We start from the raw sequence: 18,331 nt of genomic DNA on the forward strand, positions 1-18,331 counted from the left end.
CCTGCCTCTGGGACTTCCTTACCTGGAGCGCCCAGCCGGGCGCTGTCCTTGGTGCTGAACGTGGGAATCTGAGATCTCACAAAGGGTTTGGTGGTGCCATCACTGAGGACGTTGGGCATGAAGAAGTTCCGAGCTCAATTCAGCCTCCACATCCTCATCTGGAAAGTGGAAGTTTCCGCAGGGCTCACGGCAGGGCCTTATTGCATAATTTCCATGAGATAACCCATACTATGGCTGGCACCACGGTATCCAGCACAAGGTAGTAATCCAACAAAGGCAATCTGTAGTGATCATTGTTATTGAATAATAATATGTAATCGTGGGTTTCAGCTCATGAAAGGCATATCACACGGGTGACTTGAAATTGGGCCCTGGTGGGAGTATTTACACCACAGAAGTCAGTGGATGTCAGAAAGGTGGGGTATCCCTTCCCCACTCCACCTATGCCATAGAGTTGTAGTGAGATCTCAGACTGGCCGTGGCAGTACCTTGTGCTGGGCCTGGGGGGGGTCCACCTAGGAAGGATGACCCTGAGGGGCTCACAGCAGCCATGATCCTGGGACCCCTTGTCTCCAGTTCCAGGGAGCCACTGACTGGGGGAGGTGGGAGGGTGTGTGGCCTGAAGAAGTCGTTCCTGCAGGGCCTGGGAGAGCGGTGGTGAATCACTGGCCCTTCACCGTCCCCACGTGTCGGCATTAACTGTAATGGCTGCAATAAAGAATCCCAGATTGGGGAAATGATTCCATCATCCCCGCGGGAGTCCCTGGGATGCAGCCAGGGAGAGAGAGAAGGAGAGAGAGTGTGCTCAGCCATGTCCCTGGGGAGTTGCTCAGCCCGACACTGTGCCTTGCCCATGGGGTGGAGGGAACAGGCAGGAGGAGTGAGTGGAGATCCTCCCTCCCAACATCCAACAGCCACCGTCTATGGAGCACCGTCAGGAGCCTCATGCTTTATGTATCTTCTCCCATTTCAATACCTCTGCCAGGGAGGTGTGATGGCACTGTGCGCTGGCCTGCGGGCCCCCAGACAGGAACCACCTGCATGTATGGGGTTCTTAGTGTGGCCCAGTCGCTGTCCTTGGTGCTGAACACGAAAATCTATTTGAATTCTCAAACCCATCTCCGGAGTTTGGTGATGCTGTCACTTCATTTCATGAATGAGGGGGTTGAGGCATGAAGGGGTTCATGACATGTCCTAGGTCAGAAGTCTAATCAGTGCCACCGTACAACGAGCCACTGTCCCCACAGTCCCTGCTTATGCTGTTATTGGTACCCAGGAAGGCTTTGGCCTCACAGTCCTGGGTTCGAATCCCACAGCTACTTCACACTGTGACCTCAGTCAAGTCTTCCGCCCTGTCTGGCCTGTGTCCTCCCCTGTGGTATCAGAGGCGCCCACTCTGCATCTCTGAGATGCTCAGAGGGTTGGAGGTAATGGATTTAAGGGGCTGGTAAAGCCAGGTGTGGAGTGGTGCTCCTTCTCTGTGTAGTCAGGAAGCACCTGGGGCCGTGTCCTTGGCACTGAGTAGGAGGTCTCAGGCCCCAGCAATAGGAGGGAGGGGGCTTGCCCACTCCTCGTCCCCAGCTTGTCAGGGCAACTTGGACACGGTTGACATGGAGCTGGAGCCGCCAAAGAGAGGCGCATTGCAGGGCCGGCTTGGGAGGCTCTGGCTGGGAGGGGGACCCAGAGAGGGAAATGAGAAATGCAAAGGAGTGAAAAATAAATACATGTGTCTGTCTGGAATGATCGAGGGCCCCAGGCGGGAGGCGGGAGAGGCGGGCAGCGGGCTGGGCTGAGCAGAACTGCTGCAGTAGCACTTCCAGGCTCACTCATTAGCCAAACAGTGAACTGGCCTCACCTCCCAGCATGCCACTGTGCCAGCCCCGAGAGCCCAGCCCGGCTGGTGGGAGCGTCCCAGCCAATCCCAGTGGGAGATGCCCACCCAGCACAGGGCATGTCCCTGAGGTGGGGTCTCGGTCTCCCTCCACTGGGTTACATCCCAAGCCCCCAAGGCTCCCTCTGGGTCTTCCAGCCCATTCCATCTTTCTGGAAAGGTTCAGATGGACTAGACAGCTTCGCTGGCCCCTCCGATTGACCCCTCCCCCACCCGGTCCAGGCTCACGTCCCAAGCCCTGCTTTCGTCAAATTGAACATGATGTCAAATTAGAGCCATCTCTGGGACAGGCCGAGAGAAGCTCCCAGTTTAATGAGGCAGCGTCGAAAATCAATAACTTAATTGCCGCTGTTTGATGGACTTTTATCCAATTTATACTCTCCCCAGCAGGCTACGTGCAGAGCATGAGGACCAGCGCCTGGGACTGCGGGGGACTGTCTGGGCACCCGGGGGAGGGGCAGGGAGGGCACCGGCCCAAGCCGCTTTCCAAGGGGAAAGCTGGGCACTGAGTTCTACTGCCCAGGGCCCCCGAGGCACCAACCCCCGGCCCCAGTGAACTCAGCTGTCCCTCTGGGCTGTCTGTCCCCTACTGCCAAGGTGGGGCGGAGAGGCAGAGTTCTGAGGAGCCAAAGGGGCTGGAGTGGTTTAGACCTCTGGGTCAGGAGGAAGGTGCCTGGTCTCTGGTGCTGGCTGCGACTCTGACTGTGGCCACCTTAACCGGGGTAATGATTGCTGCCACCGCCTTTGAGAGGCTGCCCCCAGCCACTCTGTGCTGGGAGTTCAGAATCCATTCCCTCAGCCTGGTGCTGGGAGACCAGGGGCATCCCGTCTTGTTGGGGAGGGAGCACATTCAGAGCCCCACTGCCCGGAACCACCCTGGGGAGGTGACATCCAGATGGGACTCCATGGTAACCCCTGGGCCACTAGGAGGGCCCGGGGGGGGGGGGTGCAGCCCCCGTGACTCGGTGTGGGAATGGGGTGTGTGAGGGGGCTGGCTTCAGTGACCTCCAGAGGGTCTCCTCTCCCAGCTTCCCGGGGGTGGGCGAGGTGGGAGGGAGGAGTACAACAGCTGCGGTGACCTCCTGTCTTGCTTGGTCCCCGGGACTCAGGCACGTCCGTGATGCAGGTGATGGCCTCGGATGCAGATGACCCCACGTACGGCAGCAGCGCCCGGCTGGTGTACAGCGTGCTGGACGGCGAGCCCCACTTCACCGTGGACCCTAAGACCGGTGAGGGCGGGGCGGGGCCGGAGGGGCGGGGCCGGAGGGTGGGTCCTGGGCGGGGCTGTAAGGGGCGGGGCCAGAGGGTGGATCCGGGGCGGGACTGTAAGGGGCGGGGCCTGAGGGTGGATCCTGGGCGGGGCTGTAAGGGGCGTGGCCTGAGGCAGAGACTGGTGGGGGGCGGTGCCCAAGGGGCAGGTGGAGAACCACCGGACTTGAACTCTAGCCTTCTGACCCGAGGCTGAGGCTGACGTGTGCCTCAGAGGTCCGGAGACTCCGGGCCAGGGGAAGGAGGGGCAGCGGGCAGGAAGAGGGCGGGATGGGCAACAGAAAAATGGGCTGGGGCCCCTGCAGGACTAGAGGAAGACAAAAGGCAGGACCTCAGCGCCTGAACTCAGCGGCCTCGTTAGTCCTTGGGCTCATCTGAGGCAGGCGCATCCTCAGTTCTTATGGGGTCGCGAGGGTCCCTTTCAGCAGACCTGGGAGGGCTTCTTTCGGGGGTTTGAAAGCTCTGCTTCCTGGGCTGCTGTTGAGGATCTGATGAAGAGGCAAACCCTTGGAGGTCACTTTCCCACAACCCACTCCCCCCACCACCCCCTCCAATCAGGGGTGCAGCACCCACCAACCCCCACTTCCTTTACTCTGGGGTTACGACTTAACTAGTCTCTCAGGGGCCTTGGGAGAGTGCCAGGGAAGGCAGTGAGAGGATGGAGGCTCAGAGAGGTGAAGTGACTCACTTGAGGTCACACAGCTGGGAGAGCTGCTGATTCCACTGGGTGCTGTCCCTGCCCCTGGAGTAGGAGAGAGACGAGACATCAGACACCACAGAATGTTTGTCAAAGGCCATGATGGGGCTCAGAGGACTGTAGGAGGAGGGGCAGGCCTGGGCCCGGGCAATTAGGATGCAAGGTGGCAGCCAGATGGAGACTCCAGAGAAGAGCATTCCAGGCAGAGGCCCCGAGCAGACAAAATAGGGAGGAGAGTGACTGAGGCCCCAGGGGACTGTCAACAGAGCCTGGAGGCCATGTGGAGAGGCCATGTGGAGAGGCAGCAGGAACTGTGATGGCCTAAGCCAAGCTGAGGGGCTTGGATTTTAGTCCAAGGGCAATGACAGGAGGTGGGGGTTGATGAATTGGGTTTGGGGTTCTTGTTTGTGGGTTTGTTTGGTTTGGTTTGGAGGAAGGAGGATTCCAGTCTAGAAGTGCAGTTAGAATTGCGTTCTCTTCCACATAATATCTTCATTCCTTTTTTCCTCCTTGCTCAAGTGATACATTTTAGAAAACATTAAATAAATGTTAAAAAGAAAGTACTTCCCATTCCCTAGTCTGGTAATTGCAACCCCAAAGGTGGCTGCTTGGTGTGTGCATCCTAGGAGATCTTGGATTCATTCACTTGGAAAATATTAAGTCATTTAAAAAAATAGATTAGACATTGCAAGGTTCAAAATTCAAAAAGTTCAAATGAGTATTTAGTGGCAATTCTTCACCCCATCCTGTCCCCAAGCCAACCAGTCTGTGTCCCCAAGGCAACCAATGTAATTTTCCTGTGAATCTTTCCAGAGCTATTCTGTGCATACATAAGAAAATAAGACACATGTATTTGTTTTATTTTTTCCATGAATGGTAGCTATAAGCATACACTGCTTGCTCTTTTGCTTCACAATATGTCTTGAAGATTACTCCATATCAGTCCATAAAGAGCTTCCTCATTCTTCTATTTAATGCCTGTTATGGATACACCAAAATTTATTGCACACTCCCCTATTGATGGACACTTACGCTGTTTCCAGTCTTTTGCTACCGCGAACACTGCTACAGCGAATAACCTCATACATACATCATTTTGTGCCTGTGTGAGCATATCTGCAGGATAATTTTCAAGAAGTAGAAAAGCTGGGTCAAAGAGCACATGCATTTGGAATCCCAACAGATAATGCCGAACTGTACCAGATTACGCTCCCGTGAGCTACGTGTGAGAGTCACTTCCCCCTCCTCCTCGCCACCACCACGGGCTCATGGATGACTTCTGAGCAGGGAGTGACATGCTCAGGTTTTCATTTTAACAAGATCCCTCGGGCTGCTGCGGTAGAGCTTGGCTCCAAGGCAGGAAATGGAGTCAGGGAGGCCTCAGAGCCGGGGTGCCCAGCATAGAGCCCCAAAGGACAAACCCAAAAGCTTGCATTCTTTCTCAGCACCCACTTGGATTCCTTAGTCCATCTGTCTAGCTGGGATGCCAGAAGTGATAGGGATTGAAGATGAGGGTACATGGAGATGCTGAGAGGAGAGAATGGGGGTGCAGTGAGATCCTGCAAAGGGCACACACTGGGCAGAGCCAGGTCCCAAAGTTAGAATCCCCTGATTCTTCTCTCCCCTAGTCCTGTGTATTGGCCAGGTGGCCAGGTACAGGGCACCTCGGACATAGCAGGAAGAATGTGAATGACAAAAGCCATTAGCAGCACAGGAATTAGCAAATGTGCACTGGGGTCAGGTGCAGAGCTAAGGAATCCCGTTTCAGCCGTACTGACTTTAGGATGAGAGAAGATGGGGGAAAGAAACCTCCAGAACTTCCAGGGGCCCACTGAAATATGGGTGTGGAGCTCGGAGAATGTTTGAGGCTCTTTAAGTTTTGGCTCCCCATTTGCAGTATCTCACTGCACCCCCATTCTCTCCTCTCAGCATCTCCATGTACCCTCATGCACCTCATGCACCGGGGGATGAGGGTGCCTCTTTGTATGGTTGCTGAGAGGGTTGGGGGGGAGAGTCTATTCATGCATATAAGTATTTATTGAGTGCCTACTATGTGCCTGCTCTAGGCACCAGGAATGCAGCAAAGGGCACATTCAGGACCATCTGGAGATTTTATTGACACATTGCTATATGTTTGGTAGTGATGAATGCAAGGGAGAACCATAAACCAGGGTGGGGAGTGGACTTGGATGAAGAGATCAGAGCAGCCTTATTCTGGGGAAGTGACCTTGAGGTAGAGATCTGGATGGAGTGAGGGTGGGCCACAGGGACTGGAGGTAAGAGCACTGCAGGCCCGAGGAGCAGCAAGTGGTCAGGTGTCCTGTCCAGCGCTGGGCACAGGGGATGAGGATGTCAGTGATGGGGACTTCGTCCTTCTAGTAAGGACTTTGGAGAGGATAAGCCTTCAGGAGGAGAGGAAGAGAAAGCCACAGATAGGAGGGAAGGGCAAGGATTGGGTATTGGGACTGAGAGGGGTGGGCAGATGAGAGACTGGGCTCTACAGCCCGAGGACAGCCACTCTCCGGGGATCATGCCCCACTGCAGAGGGTCGGGAGAGGGTGGCGAGTGTGTGTTCTGGACCCAGGAGAGCAGAAACAGCTCCTCCGAGCCAGAAGAGGGGCATCATGCCAGACAGACCAAGGCGATCCACCGGGGTCCTTCTTCCAGGGACTCCGGCGCAGGCTGAGAGGGTGCTTTCTGACACTGCCCAGGAAGACCCAGATTTCTCCTCCAGGTGCCCCAGCCCCCTGCCAGAGCCGCCCTGCACCCTGCCCAGCTCCGTTTCCCCAGCCAGGAATATTCCGCCGCTGCGGTCTATATTTAGCAGCTGCTGCGAGGTACAGTCTGTCCTCGCTGTGCAGATAGCAGGGAGCAGAGCACAACGGCCCGAGAGGAAGGTGTGAGGGGGGGTGGGGCGCCGCGGCCGAGCCCGGAGGAGGAATTAACTTGTGTGTTTTAAAGGCCAGGCCTGCCAGCAAGCCCCCCACAGGGACGACAGCGATGGCATTTGCGGGCTAATGAGGCATCACACCGGCTCCAGGGCCCCTTCTGCAGTATTTGGAGGGGACAGCAGGGGCGGACAGGACAACAGCTGGAACTGGGGGCGATGGGTGAAGAAGGCTGCGGGGAGCCCTGGCCGGGTTATAATTACCAGCCCCCGCCCACACCGCCCCAGCAGGAATAGAAAGATTCCCAGAGACTCCAAGATCTCTGCTGAAAATTCTGGAGACGTCCATTTTACCCGGAGAGAATGGAAAGTACATTTGTTGAGCACCTGCTAAGTGCTGGACCCTGGAGTCAGGACGTTGAACCAGACCTGGCTTCTGTCCTCACCGAGGTTTTGCTCTGACAGAGAAGCCCCAAACAGACAGGCAGGTACCCCCAGGCTGTGAGGGAGCTGTGGAGGGGCAGCAGGAATCAGTGAGTCCAACTGTCATTTGAACATTCTGTGCCGGCCATACTGATAGGCTACTGATCGAGGCCAGCACACACCTCTCCCAACTCATGAGGGTGCCCAAGTCAGGGCTTGAAGAAAGGATGAGCAAGACATCTCCTAAATGTGGATGCTCCTCTTGCCAGAAGCTTGGTGTCTTCTAAGTCCTATGGAGTGCCTATCACATTTTACAGAATCGGAAACAGAAGCTCAGACAGTTCAAAAACTTGCCCAAGGCCAGGCACAGTGGCCCATGACTATAATCCCAGCAACTAGGGAGGCTGAGGCAGGAGGATCAGGAGTTCAAAACCAGCCTCAGCAATAGCGAGGCATTAAGCACCTCAGTGAGACCCTGTCTTGAGATAAAATACAAAATAGGGCTGAGGATGTGGTTCAGTGGTCAAATGACTCACTTCAATCCCCAGTACAAAAAAAAAAAAAAAAAAACACTTGCCCAAGGTAAGAGTATAAGTGATAGAAAGAAGACATGAACTCCCGAACTCTTCAGAGTCTCTGCTTTTTTTTTTGTATTATTTTTTTTTGTTGGTCGTTCAAAACATTACACAGTTCTTAATATATCATATTTCACAGTTTGATTCAAGTGGGTTATGAACTCCCACTTTTACCCCGTATACAGATTACTGTATCACATCAGTTACCCTTCCTTTGATTGACATATTACCATTCTAGTGTCTGATGTATTCTGCTGTCTGTCCTATTCTCTACTATCCCCCCTCCCCTCCCCTCCCCTCCCCTCCCCTCCCCTCTTCTCTCTCTACCCCCTCTACTGTAAAGAGTCTCTGCTTTTTACCCTGCTCATATCTGATTCTGTGTATCTCTGGTACATAGTAGGCCCTCTGTGAGGGTCTAACGAATGAATGAGTGAATGAATTTGCCAAGCCAGAAAGTTTGACGACCAACTTCATGGACCGATTTGAGGTTTTCGTCCCCCAGACCCCTCTGTAGTGGGTTTGTCCCAGAGAGAGGAGTGGGATAGGTAAAGTGGCCATAACCCATCCCCCTGTGCGGCTTCAGTAAAGGAATCTCTCAGGATCTGTGGGAGGCTGGCTTCAGGACCCCTGCAGACATCAAAACCTATGGATGCTCCAGTTTCTTCTACCAAATGGCATAGTACACACATCCTTTCATAGACTTTAAATCATCTCCAGGTTACCTATAATACCGAATGTAAAGTAAATGCTATGTAAATAATTGTTAAACTCTATTGTTTGAGGAATAGATGGGGGGAAATCTGTGTGTGTTCCACAAAGACTCAATTTTTTCCAGAATGTTTTCATTCTGCAGTTGGTTGAATCTGAGGATGTAGAACCCACAGATACATAAGCTCAATGGGACTTGCCCCTCCCACCAAGAGGTGGAGTCTGTTTCCCCACCCCTTGATTTGCAGGCCTGTGGTTTGCTTTGGCCAATAGGATGTGGCAGAGGGATATTATGCAAATTCCAAGGTTGGGCCTTCAGGGCCCTGGCAGCTTTAGGTTTCGCATCCCTGGAACTTAATCCCCAGCCAATGGGGGATGAGAGACCTCTGTGTCTCAGCCACAGCAGAATCACAGCCCCGGTGTGGCTCAGGTGGTCCTGGACCTTCCAGCCCAGGTGATCCTTCCGTTAAGCGCAGCTGAAAACCCCAGAAACAGCCCGCCAACCAGCTCTTCGACCCGTTGGCTGTGGCAGCTGCCCCAAGTGCAGGGCTCAAGGCCACCTTTGGTCTGTCACCATTCTGTGGGCTGCCGGGGCTGTTCTTTTGTGGGGGGTCACTCAGGTGGCAACAGTTGGCTGCCAAGTCACTGGGGGGTTGACGCAGCTGGGGGACCGCTGGTGTGTGGCCTTTCATCCTGGGCTTCTTCCTGGCACAGTGGTCACAGGAATCCGGAAGGACGGTCCAGTACACAGGGCTTGTCTGGCTCCGGCTTTAGTCGCGCTTGCTGAGGTCCCCTAGGCCAAGTAAGTCACATGGCCAAGGCCAGATTCAGCGTGGGAGAGAGTGACACAGGGTTTTGGAGACCAAGAAATGTGGTTCTTTGAGAGCGGTCACCATAGCAACCTACCGCCACAGCAGCGTGTGACCTGGGAACAGGGTCCAGGGGCAGCATGGTCCCTGGATGCCCGCCTCCTGGATGCCCAGAGATGGCACCCAAAACACACGCTCCTCAGACTTCATGGCCAGGTTCCAAGTGAGAAGCGTCGAGGGTCCCCCAGTCCCCTGGAGCTGGAAGTGGCAGGGACAGCAGGAAGCTACCACCTGGAGCCTCTGTCCTCACTCAGAGCCAGGCCCCTGCTGCAAAGGCCACTAACAGCCCTTGGTGCCCAAGCCTGTAAGTGACACGGGCCCCAGGGCTCTGCGCTCAGCGCCATCCTCCTGTCACCGACTCCTCAGGGCTGGTGCCAAGGGTGTCCACTCCAGCCGGCTCCCTCCCCTTCCCCTGGCACCCCCTGCTCTCTGGCCTGCTGGCTGCTGGCGGTCCGTCTGTCCACCTGCCTCTCCCGCCCCCTCCCACCACCTTCACACTCTCCGTGGTTCTTCCTCTGCATTTCTCTAGCTCCCTGTCCCTCTGTGGGTCTCTCTTCTCTTCCTGTGTTTCTCCCATTCCTTCCCTCCCTTCCCCGGCTTTCTACCTCTGAGGTCTCCATCCCCCCCCCAGCTGGCCTTTCTCCTGTCCCTCTCCCTCTCCGTGTCTCTACCCTGTGGCACGGCTTCCTGTTTCTTGCTAGATCCCCCCTCTATCTGTCTGTCTGTCTCTCTCCCCCCTTCTTCCTCTCCTCCCCTTCGTGTCCTTCCCTTTCTTCCCACCCTCCGGGCAGAGGACAGGACAGACTCCATCCCCCCAGGCAGCCCCTGCTGTCCAGCTGTGAGGACTCACTGAAGGGAGCCGCTGAGGCCCAGAGGGCTCCCCTTCCTCTCCGGGCATCTCACGGCAGCACCAGAGCCTCCCGGGGGGCTTGCTGCATGACTGAAGGGGGCTGCCCTGACTAGCACGGAGCAAAACAGGGAGGACCGTCCAGGAGCTGAGACAGGACCCCACAGGTGGCGTCCCCCTGTCAGAGGCCCCTGGAACCTGGGGGTGAGTGGGACAGGGTGTGAGGGAGGCTGGGCAGGGGCCTCCCTCTCCACAGAGCTCTAGAAGGGCAGTTCCAACTGTGGACTCTGGCACCTCCATTTAAGTCCTTGCTGTGTGTTTTCTACAGTGTGTCCTTAGACAAGGTACTTGGCCTCTCTGTGCCTCCATCTCCTCACCCAAAAATGGGCATAATCACAGCCCCTTCCCCATAGGGACACTGCGAGAATTCAAGGAGGCAACTCGCTCCAGGGGCTGGGGACCATCTCCTGCAGAGCAAATGCACAGGATGCTCCTCATCGTCACATGCTTCTCCTGGTGGCTGTCCACTGACTTTGCCCCAGAGCCCACTTGATGATGTCTGGAGGCAGTATTAACTGGGGCGGGAGAGTTGATCTACTTGGGAAGCCAAGGGCGCTGCTAAATGTCCTACAGTGGACAGGACAGCGCACACACACACACGCACACACGAATGATCCACGTGCCAACAGTGCCAAGTTGAGGTAGGGGCTGTGGGTGTCCTCGTTTCACAGATAAGGACGCGGAGGTTCAGAGAGGTGAAGGGATTCACGCAGAATCACGCGGCCAAAAAATGGCAGAGCTGGGGCTTATCCCAAGTCATCTGATTCCAAGGCCCCCCAGTCCCCACAAAGGCCAGCGGCATGTGGCACAGGAGGGGCCGGCAGGGGGCCCAGTGAGGAGCCACCAAGGCCACTGATGGGGTCTGTATGAGCCTCGCCTGGACCCCATGCCCCTCCCCCCCATCCCTCACCAGCAGGACCACTCCAAGTCCCCCACAACGCACATGCACGCACACACACGCACACGCACATGCACACACTCGCACACACATGCACACACATGCACACACACACGCACATGCACACACACACACACACACATTCTGCAGCCTCCTGTACCGTGGCCTTTATTGGAGTCCGAGGCTGTTTGGGGACAGCAGGAGCAGAGCTTGGGTTTTATGGGGCGCATCACGGGGCTGCTGGTGCGTGACTCCACCTGCGCTCAGGCCCTGGATGCCACCTGTCACCACCTGGTGCTCGGCAGGTTGGAGGGGGTGTCAGCAGAGGCTCTGAACGCCTCACCGACTGCCCCTGCAGACCCCGGGCCCTTCTGCTGGCAGGGAGACAGGAGGCCCGGCCTCCCTCTGCAGATCCATCTTGCTGCCCCCTCTGCTCCCACCCCCGCCATGAGCAGCTCGGAGGAGTTTGCTGGTGACTTGCTGGTGTCCAGATGGAGGACGCAGAGCCGGGAGGGGTGGGGGGCCGAGGCTGGGGGAGTTTGTGGAGGGGACTCGTGTGAATAGGGATGCGTGACGGCAGCTTGTGTGTGTGTGTGTGTGTGTGTGTGGTGGCCACGGAGCTCATGCCAGCACTGTGGCCTCATCGATGACTTCCATGTCACCCACTCTCCTCCTGAACTGGAACTACGCCTCCGCTCAGCAGGTCTGAGTCCTACCTGGGCCTGTGCAGGGGACGCCACATCAGCCAGCCGCTGGTGGCCGTCCCCTGGCCTCACCCTCGCTCCCCCACAGGCGTGATCCGGACGGCCGTGCCTGACCTGGACCGGGAGAGCCAGGAGCGCTACGAGGTGGTGATCCAGGCCACAGACATGGCCGGGCAGCTGGGCGGCCTCTCAGGCTCCACCACCGTCACCATCGTGGTCACCGACGTCAACGATAACCCACCCCGGTTCCCACAGAGTGAGTGACCCCTTCCCGGAGCAAGGCCACATCTGTGTCTGTTAGCCCGCCCAAGCCCCGACTGGCCCGGGCTCCTCTTTAGCTTTGTGCCTAGAGAGAAGCTCCTGCCCCTCCCTGTCCACCGAGGGCCACTTACCCAGCCCCCTCTTCCTGCACAGGAAGAGGCTGAGCCCCCTGGCCCTGCTGTCCGGCCACCCCAGCTCCCCAGTGGCCTTCCCCACACCCGGGCCTGCTGGCCGCCTGCTGCTGAACAAGCTGGCGAAGGGCGGGGTCCGGCTGGGCGAGGGGCTTGGGCAGACAAGGCGGCAGCCACCGCACCCAGGCCCACACTTGTGCCTGGAGGAACTGAGTCTGAGCCACAGGCGCTCCCTGCCTCTGGGACCCGGGATGGCAGGAGCCCGCGAGGCCGGCTTCTCTGGCCAGGCCCTGCCTGCCCATCAGCCCGGCCAGCCCCTCCGTCCCAGGCTCAGGCTGAGAGCCGGGCTGCAGGGAAGCCACCGCGGCTGGCAGAGACTAAGAGCTGCTGGGAGCCGGCTGATTCCTATCAGGGAGTCATTACTCGAGGGCCGCTGCTCCCACATTAGGCCGCCACGGGGGACTGACCCCGCAAGATCAGGGAAGCCGATCCCTTCGCTGAGCGCACAGCATCGCCAAAGCCGGGTACCCAGACAGACAGGTGCAGGCGGGGAGCCTGGCCCAGAAGCCAGCCCGCGCCCACCCCCAACCCATCCGCCAACCCACCGGGCTCCAAGCACCAAGCGGCCCTCTGCCCAGCTGGGCTGGGCGGTGTGAGCCGTGAGCAGAATGGGGAGGCTGAGCGGAGGAGGTGCCAGGGCACCTGGGACTTGTTCCTCCCTCCCTCCCTCCCTCCCCTCCTCGTTTCTCTGTCGTGAAGCACGGGACACGCAGAGGGTCCAGTCCAACAGTTGATTATAAGCAGACTTTCCAGGAGACACCCTCCAGGACCCAGAGCCTCAGGATGTCCCCACCCCTTCCTCCGCGTTAACCGCCACTCACGTCTGTTACCATCTTTTCTACTCTCTCCATCTGCCTCACCAAACATCATAGTCTAATTTTACGCATTTTTAACCTAGTCCAGGTGGAATCCTGCAATCTACATCATTTCACGTCTTTCTTTTCTCTCTCAAAATTGTGTTTATGAACCCACACCATTGCCTGTGGCTGTGTTCATTTTCCTCGCTGTATAGCATTCCATTATGTATCTCTTCAGCTGTTGAGGAATATTTGAGTCCTTCCCAGTTTGGGGCTGTTAGGAAGGATCCTGCTTTGGCCATCCTTGCAACGCCCCCCCTCCAGAGCCCATTTGTGCACATTTCTCCAGTGCGTATACAGAGGAGTGAAAAGGCTGGGTCATGGGATAGACCTGGTCACTAAATAAGGCCAAATTGTTTTTCCCATGAAAACTTGCACACGCTGCTTGTGCACATCCTCACCGACCCTTGGGACTGTCAGACCCTTTAATCCCTGTTCATCTGGTGATGTGCTGGGTGCCCAGTGGCTCTCGTTCCCGTCCCCCTGGCTGCTTACAGGTTCCACGGAGGGGACAGCCTGGTGTCCACAGGCGCTGAGGGTGTCTGCTGAGTGGGGGATGCAGTCCCTGTCTCCAGAGCTGAGAGAATAGACAGAACAGGAGAGGGAAATGCAGTAGCCCACAAGGGGAGGGGACAGGGACAAGGGAGGAGCTGGGGCCCTCAGGCGCACAGGAGGGGGCCCAAGGGGTGGGCGCTTCCGGGGCTCAGGTTCAGAGCAGGACTGGGACTGGGAGGGAGGGGATGAAGGGAGGGCTGCCTGGGGCATCCAGACCTGCAGCCGGCTGAGCCCGAGCCGGGCAGGGAGCAGGAGAGGGGCCAGGGCAGCTGGGCCAGCAGCCGGCCCAGGGCAGCGGGAGCCATGGGAGGGATTAAAGCAAGGGAAGGGCATGTCTGGCTTGTGCTGCAGAAAGAGCCCTCCAGGTGGCTGTGTGACAACAGGCGGGGCGGCCCCTCAGTGCAGGGTGACCTGGACACGCAAAGGCCCCCGAGGCCCATTCCACCCACAGCCCCTGCCTCACCCGGGCTGGCCCCCCGAGTCAGGAACCTTCGCACCTGACCTTGGCTCTGGGCGGAGAGCGAGGCGCTGCCCGCCCCCTGCCTCCCTGACCCGTCACCTCCCAGCTGCCAGGCACCTCACCTGGGCCCTGCTCCTGCTGTCCCTCGGTCTAGAATGTCCTTCCCCGTGTCTGCCTGGCTCCCTCCTCGCCTCCCTCTGACGGGAGTGTGCCCAAATGTCACCTTCCAGGATGGACCCAGGGCCTCGGAGCTCGGCACCACGCTGCCACCCCAGCCCTGGTCAGGGGACGTGCAGCTGCCCTCCCCCCGACCGCTCATGGGTCCCTCTTTGTTTTCCTCCTGAGTCTCTGTCACCGCTGGACACACTGCATCCAAGGGGGTCTCCTCTGTGGCCCGGCCCCGTGCCTAGGGCTGTGCCCCGTCTGGGACATGGCAGGGCTCCGTGCACCTACTGACCGAGGTACCAGACCAACAGGAGGTTGGCCCGCAGCCCCGCCCTTCCACGTGTCCCTGAGGCCCCCTCGCACTGGCCACCGCAGTGCCCGCTGGTGGCACGTCCCCAGATCACTCAGCAGATAAGCCCAGGGGTCAGAATGAGGACCGTCCTCTCCGCACCGCCCCTCCCTCCCGGCCCTGGCCTGGCTGACCCAGGGCTGGCCGCGGTCAGGACCCAGGCTGCGCGCTCACGGGCGTGTCCCCGCAGAGCTGTACCAGTTCAGCATCCAGGAGTCGGCTCCGGTGGGCACGGCCGTGGGCCGCGTGAAGGCCGAGGACTCGGACGTGGGCGAGAACACGGACATGACCTACCACCTCAAGGCGGAGAGCGGCAGCGGGGGCGGCGTCTTCAAAGTCACCACGGACAGCGACACTCAGGAGGCCATCATAGTCCTGCAGAAGGTGCGCTGCCTGGGGAGGGGGGCAGGCCCCAGGGGCAGCGGGGTCTGGGAGGCTTCTGAGCTGTCACACATCGCCGCAGCCTTGTCCCACTGCAGGGATTGAGTCTTTAGAGACACCCGGGAGCAGCCTGGGAAACACTGACGCTGTCGCTTTACAAGAGCTGTTTTACAAATGAGAAAAAGGAGGCACAGAGAGGTCAAGTGATTTGGTTGAGGTTGCACAGCTACTTGTTGGAGCTCAGATTCCATCCACGTTTGAATCCGTGATTTTCAACATCAAGTGTGGGTTTCAGCTCTGCTCGTTCATGCTCCTAATGTCCTTTAACCTCATTTTCCTTCTAAAGGAGAGGTCACTATCCACATTTTTACAAGTGAGAAAAAGGCTCAGAGAGGTAAAGGGGCTTGCCCAAGATCTCACCTCACGGGACAGAGCTGGGCTGATGAAGGCCCGACAGTTCCCAGCTCCCTCCCCAAGTCTAACAGCCTTCCTTCCTTCATCTCACTGGCCCCGAACCAAAAGCTAAAACTGCAAACGTGGGTCAAATAAAGAAGCCAAAACTCCCCTCTTCCAGGGCCTGGCCCTGGGCTCAGGAACGCAGGGCTGCACAGGCGGTCAGGACTGTCCACTCACTCTCCCAGGGAGGCCTGCACTGACCCCATGTTCTCACCAGCCCTTGCATACCTCCAGGGACAGGCGGCTCACTCTCTGCTATGGCCAGCCCCCTTCTTCCCCTCAGCCAGGACCTGCCTCCTTAGATCACTCGGCAGTAGCTCCGCCTCCTGTGTGCCACGCAGCCACCTGCCCCCACTCCCGTCACCCGCCCCACACGCCCAGAGTGACCCAGTCCTTGCCTGGCACTGACAGTGTGAGGACACAGCCCGGGTCCCCAGGGCTTCCCGGAGGATGATAGCCGCGTATCGAGGGCTTCTGATGAGGTGCCGCCCCACCGTGTCTCGGGTGTTAACTGGTCCAGTCCCGGCAGCAGCCCTGGGAGGCCGATTGCTGCCTATTTTATTGCTGAGAAAGGGAGGCCCCAAGTTCAGTAACCCGCCCAAGGTCATGTGCTGAGCGTGGACGGCCCAGTAGGGACACAGGCCGGGTGCTCGGGCTCAGCGTCCCCCTTGGAGCACGGTGTGGTTTTCCGTCCTCGTGCCTCTGGGCGAACTTACTGTAAACTGAGCCCATTTCACAGATGGAGGGTGGCCCAAGAGGCCCAGCCTCCCAGAGAGGCCCAGCCTCCCAGAGCTGCCGAATGGGGCCCAGCCCACCTGCGGGGCCCAGCAGGGTGTGCTCAGTCCCCCCAGAGCTGCCCGCCCCCAGAGCTGCCCCATCCAGGCTCGGGAGCTCCTGCCTGCTCCGGCAGCACCTGGCGCCTGAGGCGTCTCTGTGGAGTCACGATGGCCGCGGAGGCCAGGCCCTGCCTGAGTGATGAGCTGGCTCCAGAGTCCAGCGGTCACTCCCCGGCCAGGACGGCCCACCGCCTGCCCCTGCATCCTGACTTCCCAGGCAACAGGACGCAGGAAGGAGGTGGCCGAGTGTGTTGCTGGAGAAGGGCCCGTGGGGGCTCCTGGGGGTGGTGGGACCCCATCAGTAGGGCAGGCACCTGCCTGTGGGTCAGTCGGCCAGGGGCCATGTCTCGCTTACCCTGAGGCCCAGAGAGGCCAGCGGGGAGGCCACAGTCACAGTCACTGCAGCAGAGAAGGATGGGCACCAGGTTCCAGTGACTGCGATGTTAGGAGAGGAGCCGGGTCCTGGAGCCACACGGCGGGTGGGATCCTGGCTCTAACTGCTCAGTGACCTGGGGCTGGTCCCTGGGCTTCTCTGGTCTCAGGTGCACAGTGAGATGGTGAAGCTGCGGGCCTGCTGGGGTCCTTGTGGGGCACAGTCACAGCGCTGGCACATGCTCCGAGTGTGTTCAAAACATGGATGAGCTGTCCCAGCAAGCTGCGCGGAAAGGCAGGACGTGTGGGTGACAGCACCTGGCCCTGAGTGGCTCTTCCTAGGGACCATCCCGGGTCTGACAGACAGTTAGTCCAGCCCAGACGCCCTGGACGGCGCAGGCAGCAGTGACAGTGGCCAGCCTGGCTTCCTCCGCGCCCTTCCCGGGAGCCCGTGTCCCCTGACGGCCCTCTGTCCCCCGCAGCGCCTGGACTTCGAGTCGCAGCCCGTGCACACCGTGGTCCTGGAGGCCCTCAACAAGTTCGTGGACCCCCGCTTCGCGGACCTGGGCACGTTCCGCGACCAAGCGATCGTGCGCGTGGCGGTGACGGACGTGGACGAGCCCCCCGAGTTCCGGCCGCCCTCGGGCCTCCTGGAGGTGCAGGAGGACGCGCAGGTGGGCTCCCTGGTCGGCGTGGTGACGGCGCGGGACCCCGACGCCGCCAACCGGCCCGTCCGGTGAGACCCCCGCCCGGGGCCGACGCCTGCTGCCTGCTATCCCGCCACCGCGGCGACACGGGGAGGGGGTGGCCCCAGAGCCGGGCAGAGAGGAAGGCGCCGGAGCGGGGGAGGGGCCCAGAGGTCAGGGGAGGACAGGGCCGCGGGGCTGAGCCGGGACTCACTGTCAGAGCGCAGAGAAATGGCCGCAGGTCCCCTGCCCCGCCAGTCCAGGCCCCGCGTGTCCTGGCAGCCCCCGGCTCCACCAGACACCTCCACCCGCCAGCGCTCAGGGCTGAGCTCCTGTCCCTCACCCAACAGAACACGACCCGCTCCAGAGTGACACCGCCATCCCTCCATTGGTTCAGGTCCTCAACCCCTCCCCCTCCCCCTCTCACACACACACCCCTCCCTCCAAGCCCTCAGCGCCCCTTCTCTTTCCGGGGGGAGGTAGGCACGGCTCACCGCGCGGGCAGCCAGCCAACCCAGCCACCCAACCCCCTGGCTGGCGCTACTGCAGTGGCCTGCTGCGCCGTCCTCCCTGCCACCGTCCACGCCCCTCTCTAACCCAGAGTGGGTGAGGAGCCAGCCAGACCCTGCTGTGCCCACAGCGGAGCTTCCCAGCCTCCAAGCACCTGTGGGCCCTGGATGAAGCCTAGCCCTGGAGGTGGCCCTGGGCCCCCGGACCCCGCCCCCCTTGACTCTCAGTGTCCCCTCCCACAAGATCCCTTCCCTCCCATGCCCGCTCCAGTCACACCAGTCTGCTCTCCCACCACAAGTCACCGAGCTTGCGTCCACCTGGGGTCTGTGCCACTGCTGGTCCCCAAGCCTGGAATGTTCTCTGCCTGGTGTCCCCAGGGCTTGTCCGCTCACTGCCTTTGTTCAGAAAGTCACCCTCTCAGCGA

The 18,331-nt window shown here is 59.1% G+C and overlaps 1 protein-coding gene across 1 annotated transcript in view; it reads left to right on the forward strand.

The window, feature by feature from the left end:
• The window catches only part of LOC113196424 (cadherin-22), a gene marked incomplete at its 3' end in the record, with an annotated part of 34,672 nt that extends 17,225 nt beyond the window's left edge, over positions 1–17,447 (forward strand). The window contains exons 3-6 of the mRNA XM_077794547.1: positions 3,001–3,120; positions 11,917–12,084; positions 14,857–15,050; positions 17,194–17,447. Coding sequence (XP_077650673.1) covers positions 3,001–3,120; positions 11,917–12,084; positions 14,857–15,050; positions 17,194–17,447 — 736 coding nt within the window. The remainder of the gene's footprint in view (positions 1–3,000; positions 3,121–11,916; positions 12,085–14,856; positions 15,051–17,193) is intronic.
• Between the last annotated feature and the right edge of the window lie 884 nt (positions 17,448–18,331).

This window comes from Urocitellus parryii, unplaced genomic scaffold (assembly GCF_045843805.1).
Source record: "Urocitellus parryii isolate mUroPar1 unplaced genomic scaffold, mUroPar1.hap1 Scaffold_2450, whole genome shotgun sequence".
Lineage (NCBI taxonomy): Eukaryota > Metazoa > Chordata > Mammalia > Rodentia > Sciuridae > Urocitellus > Urocitellus parryii.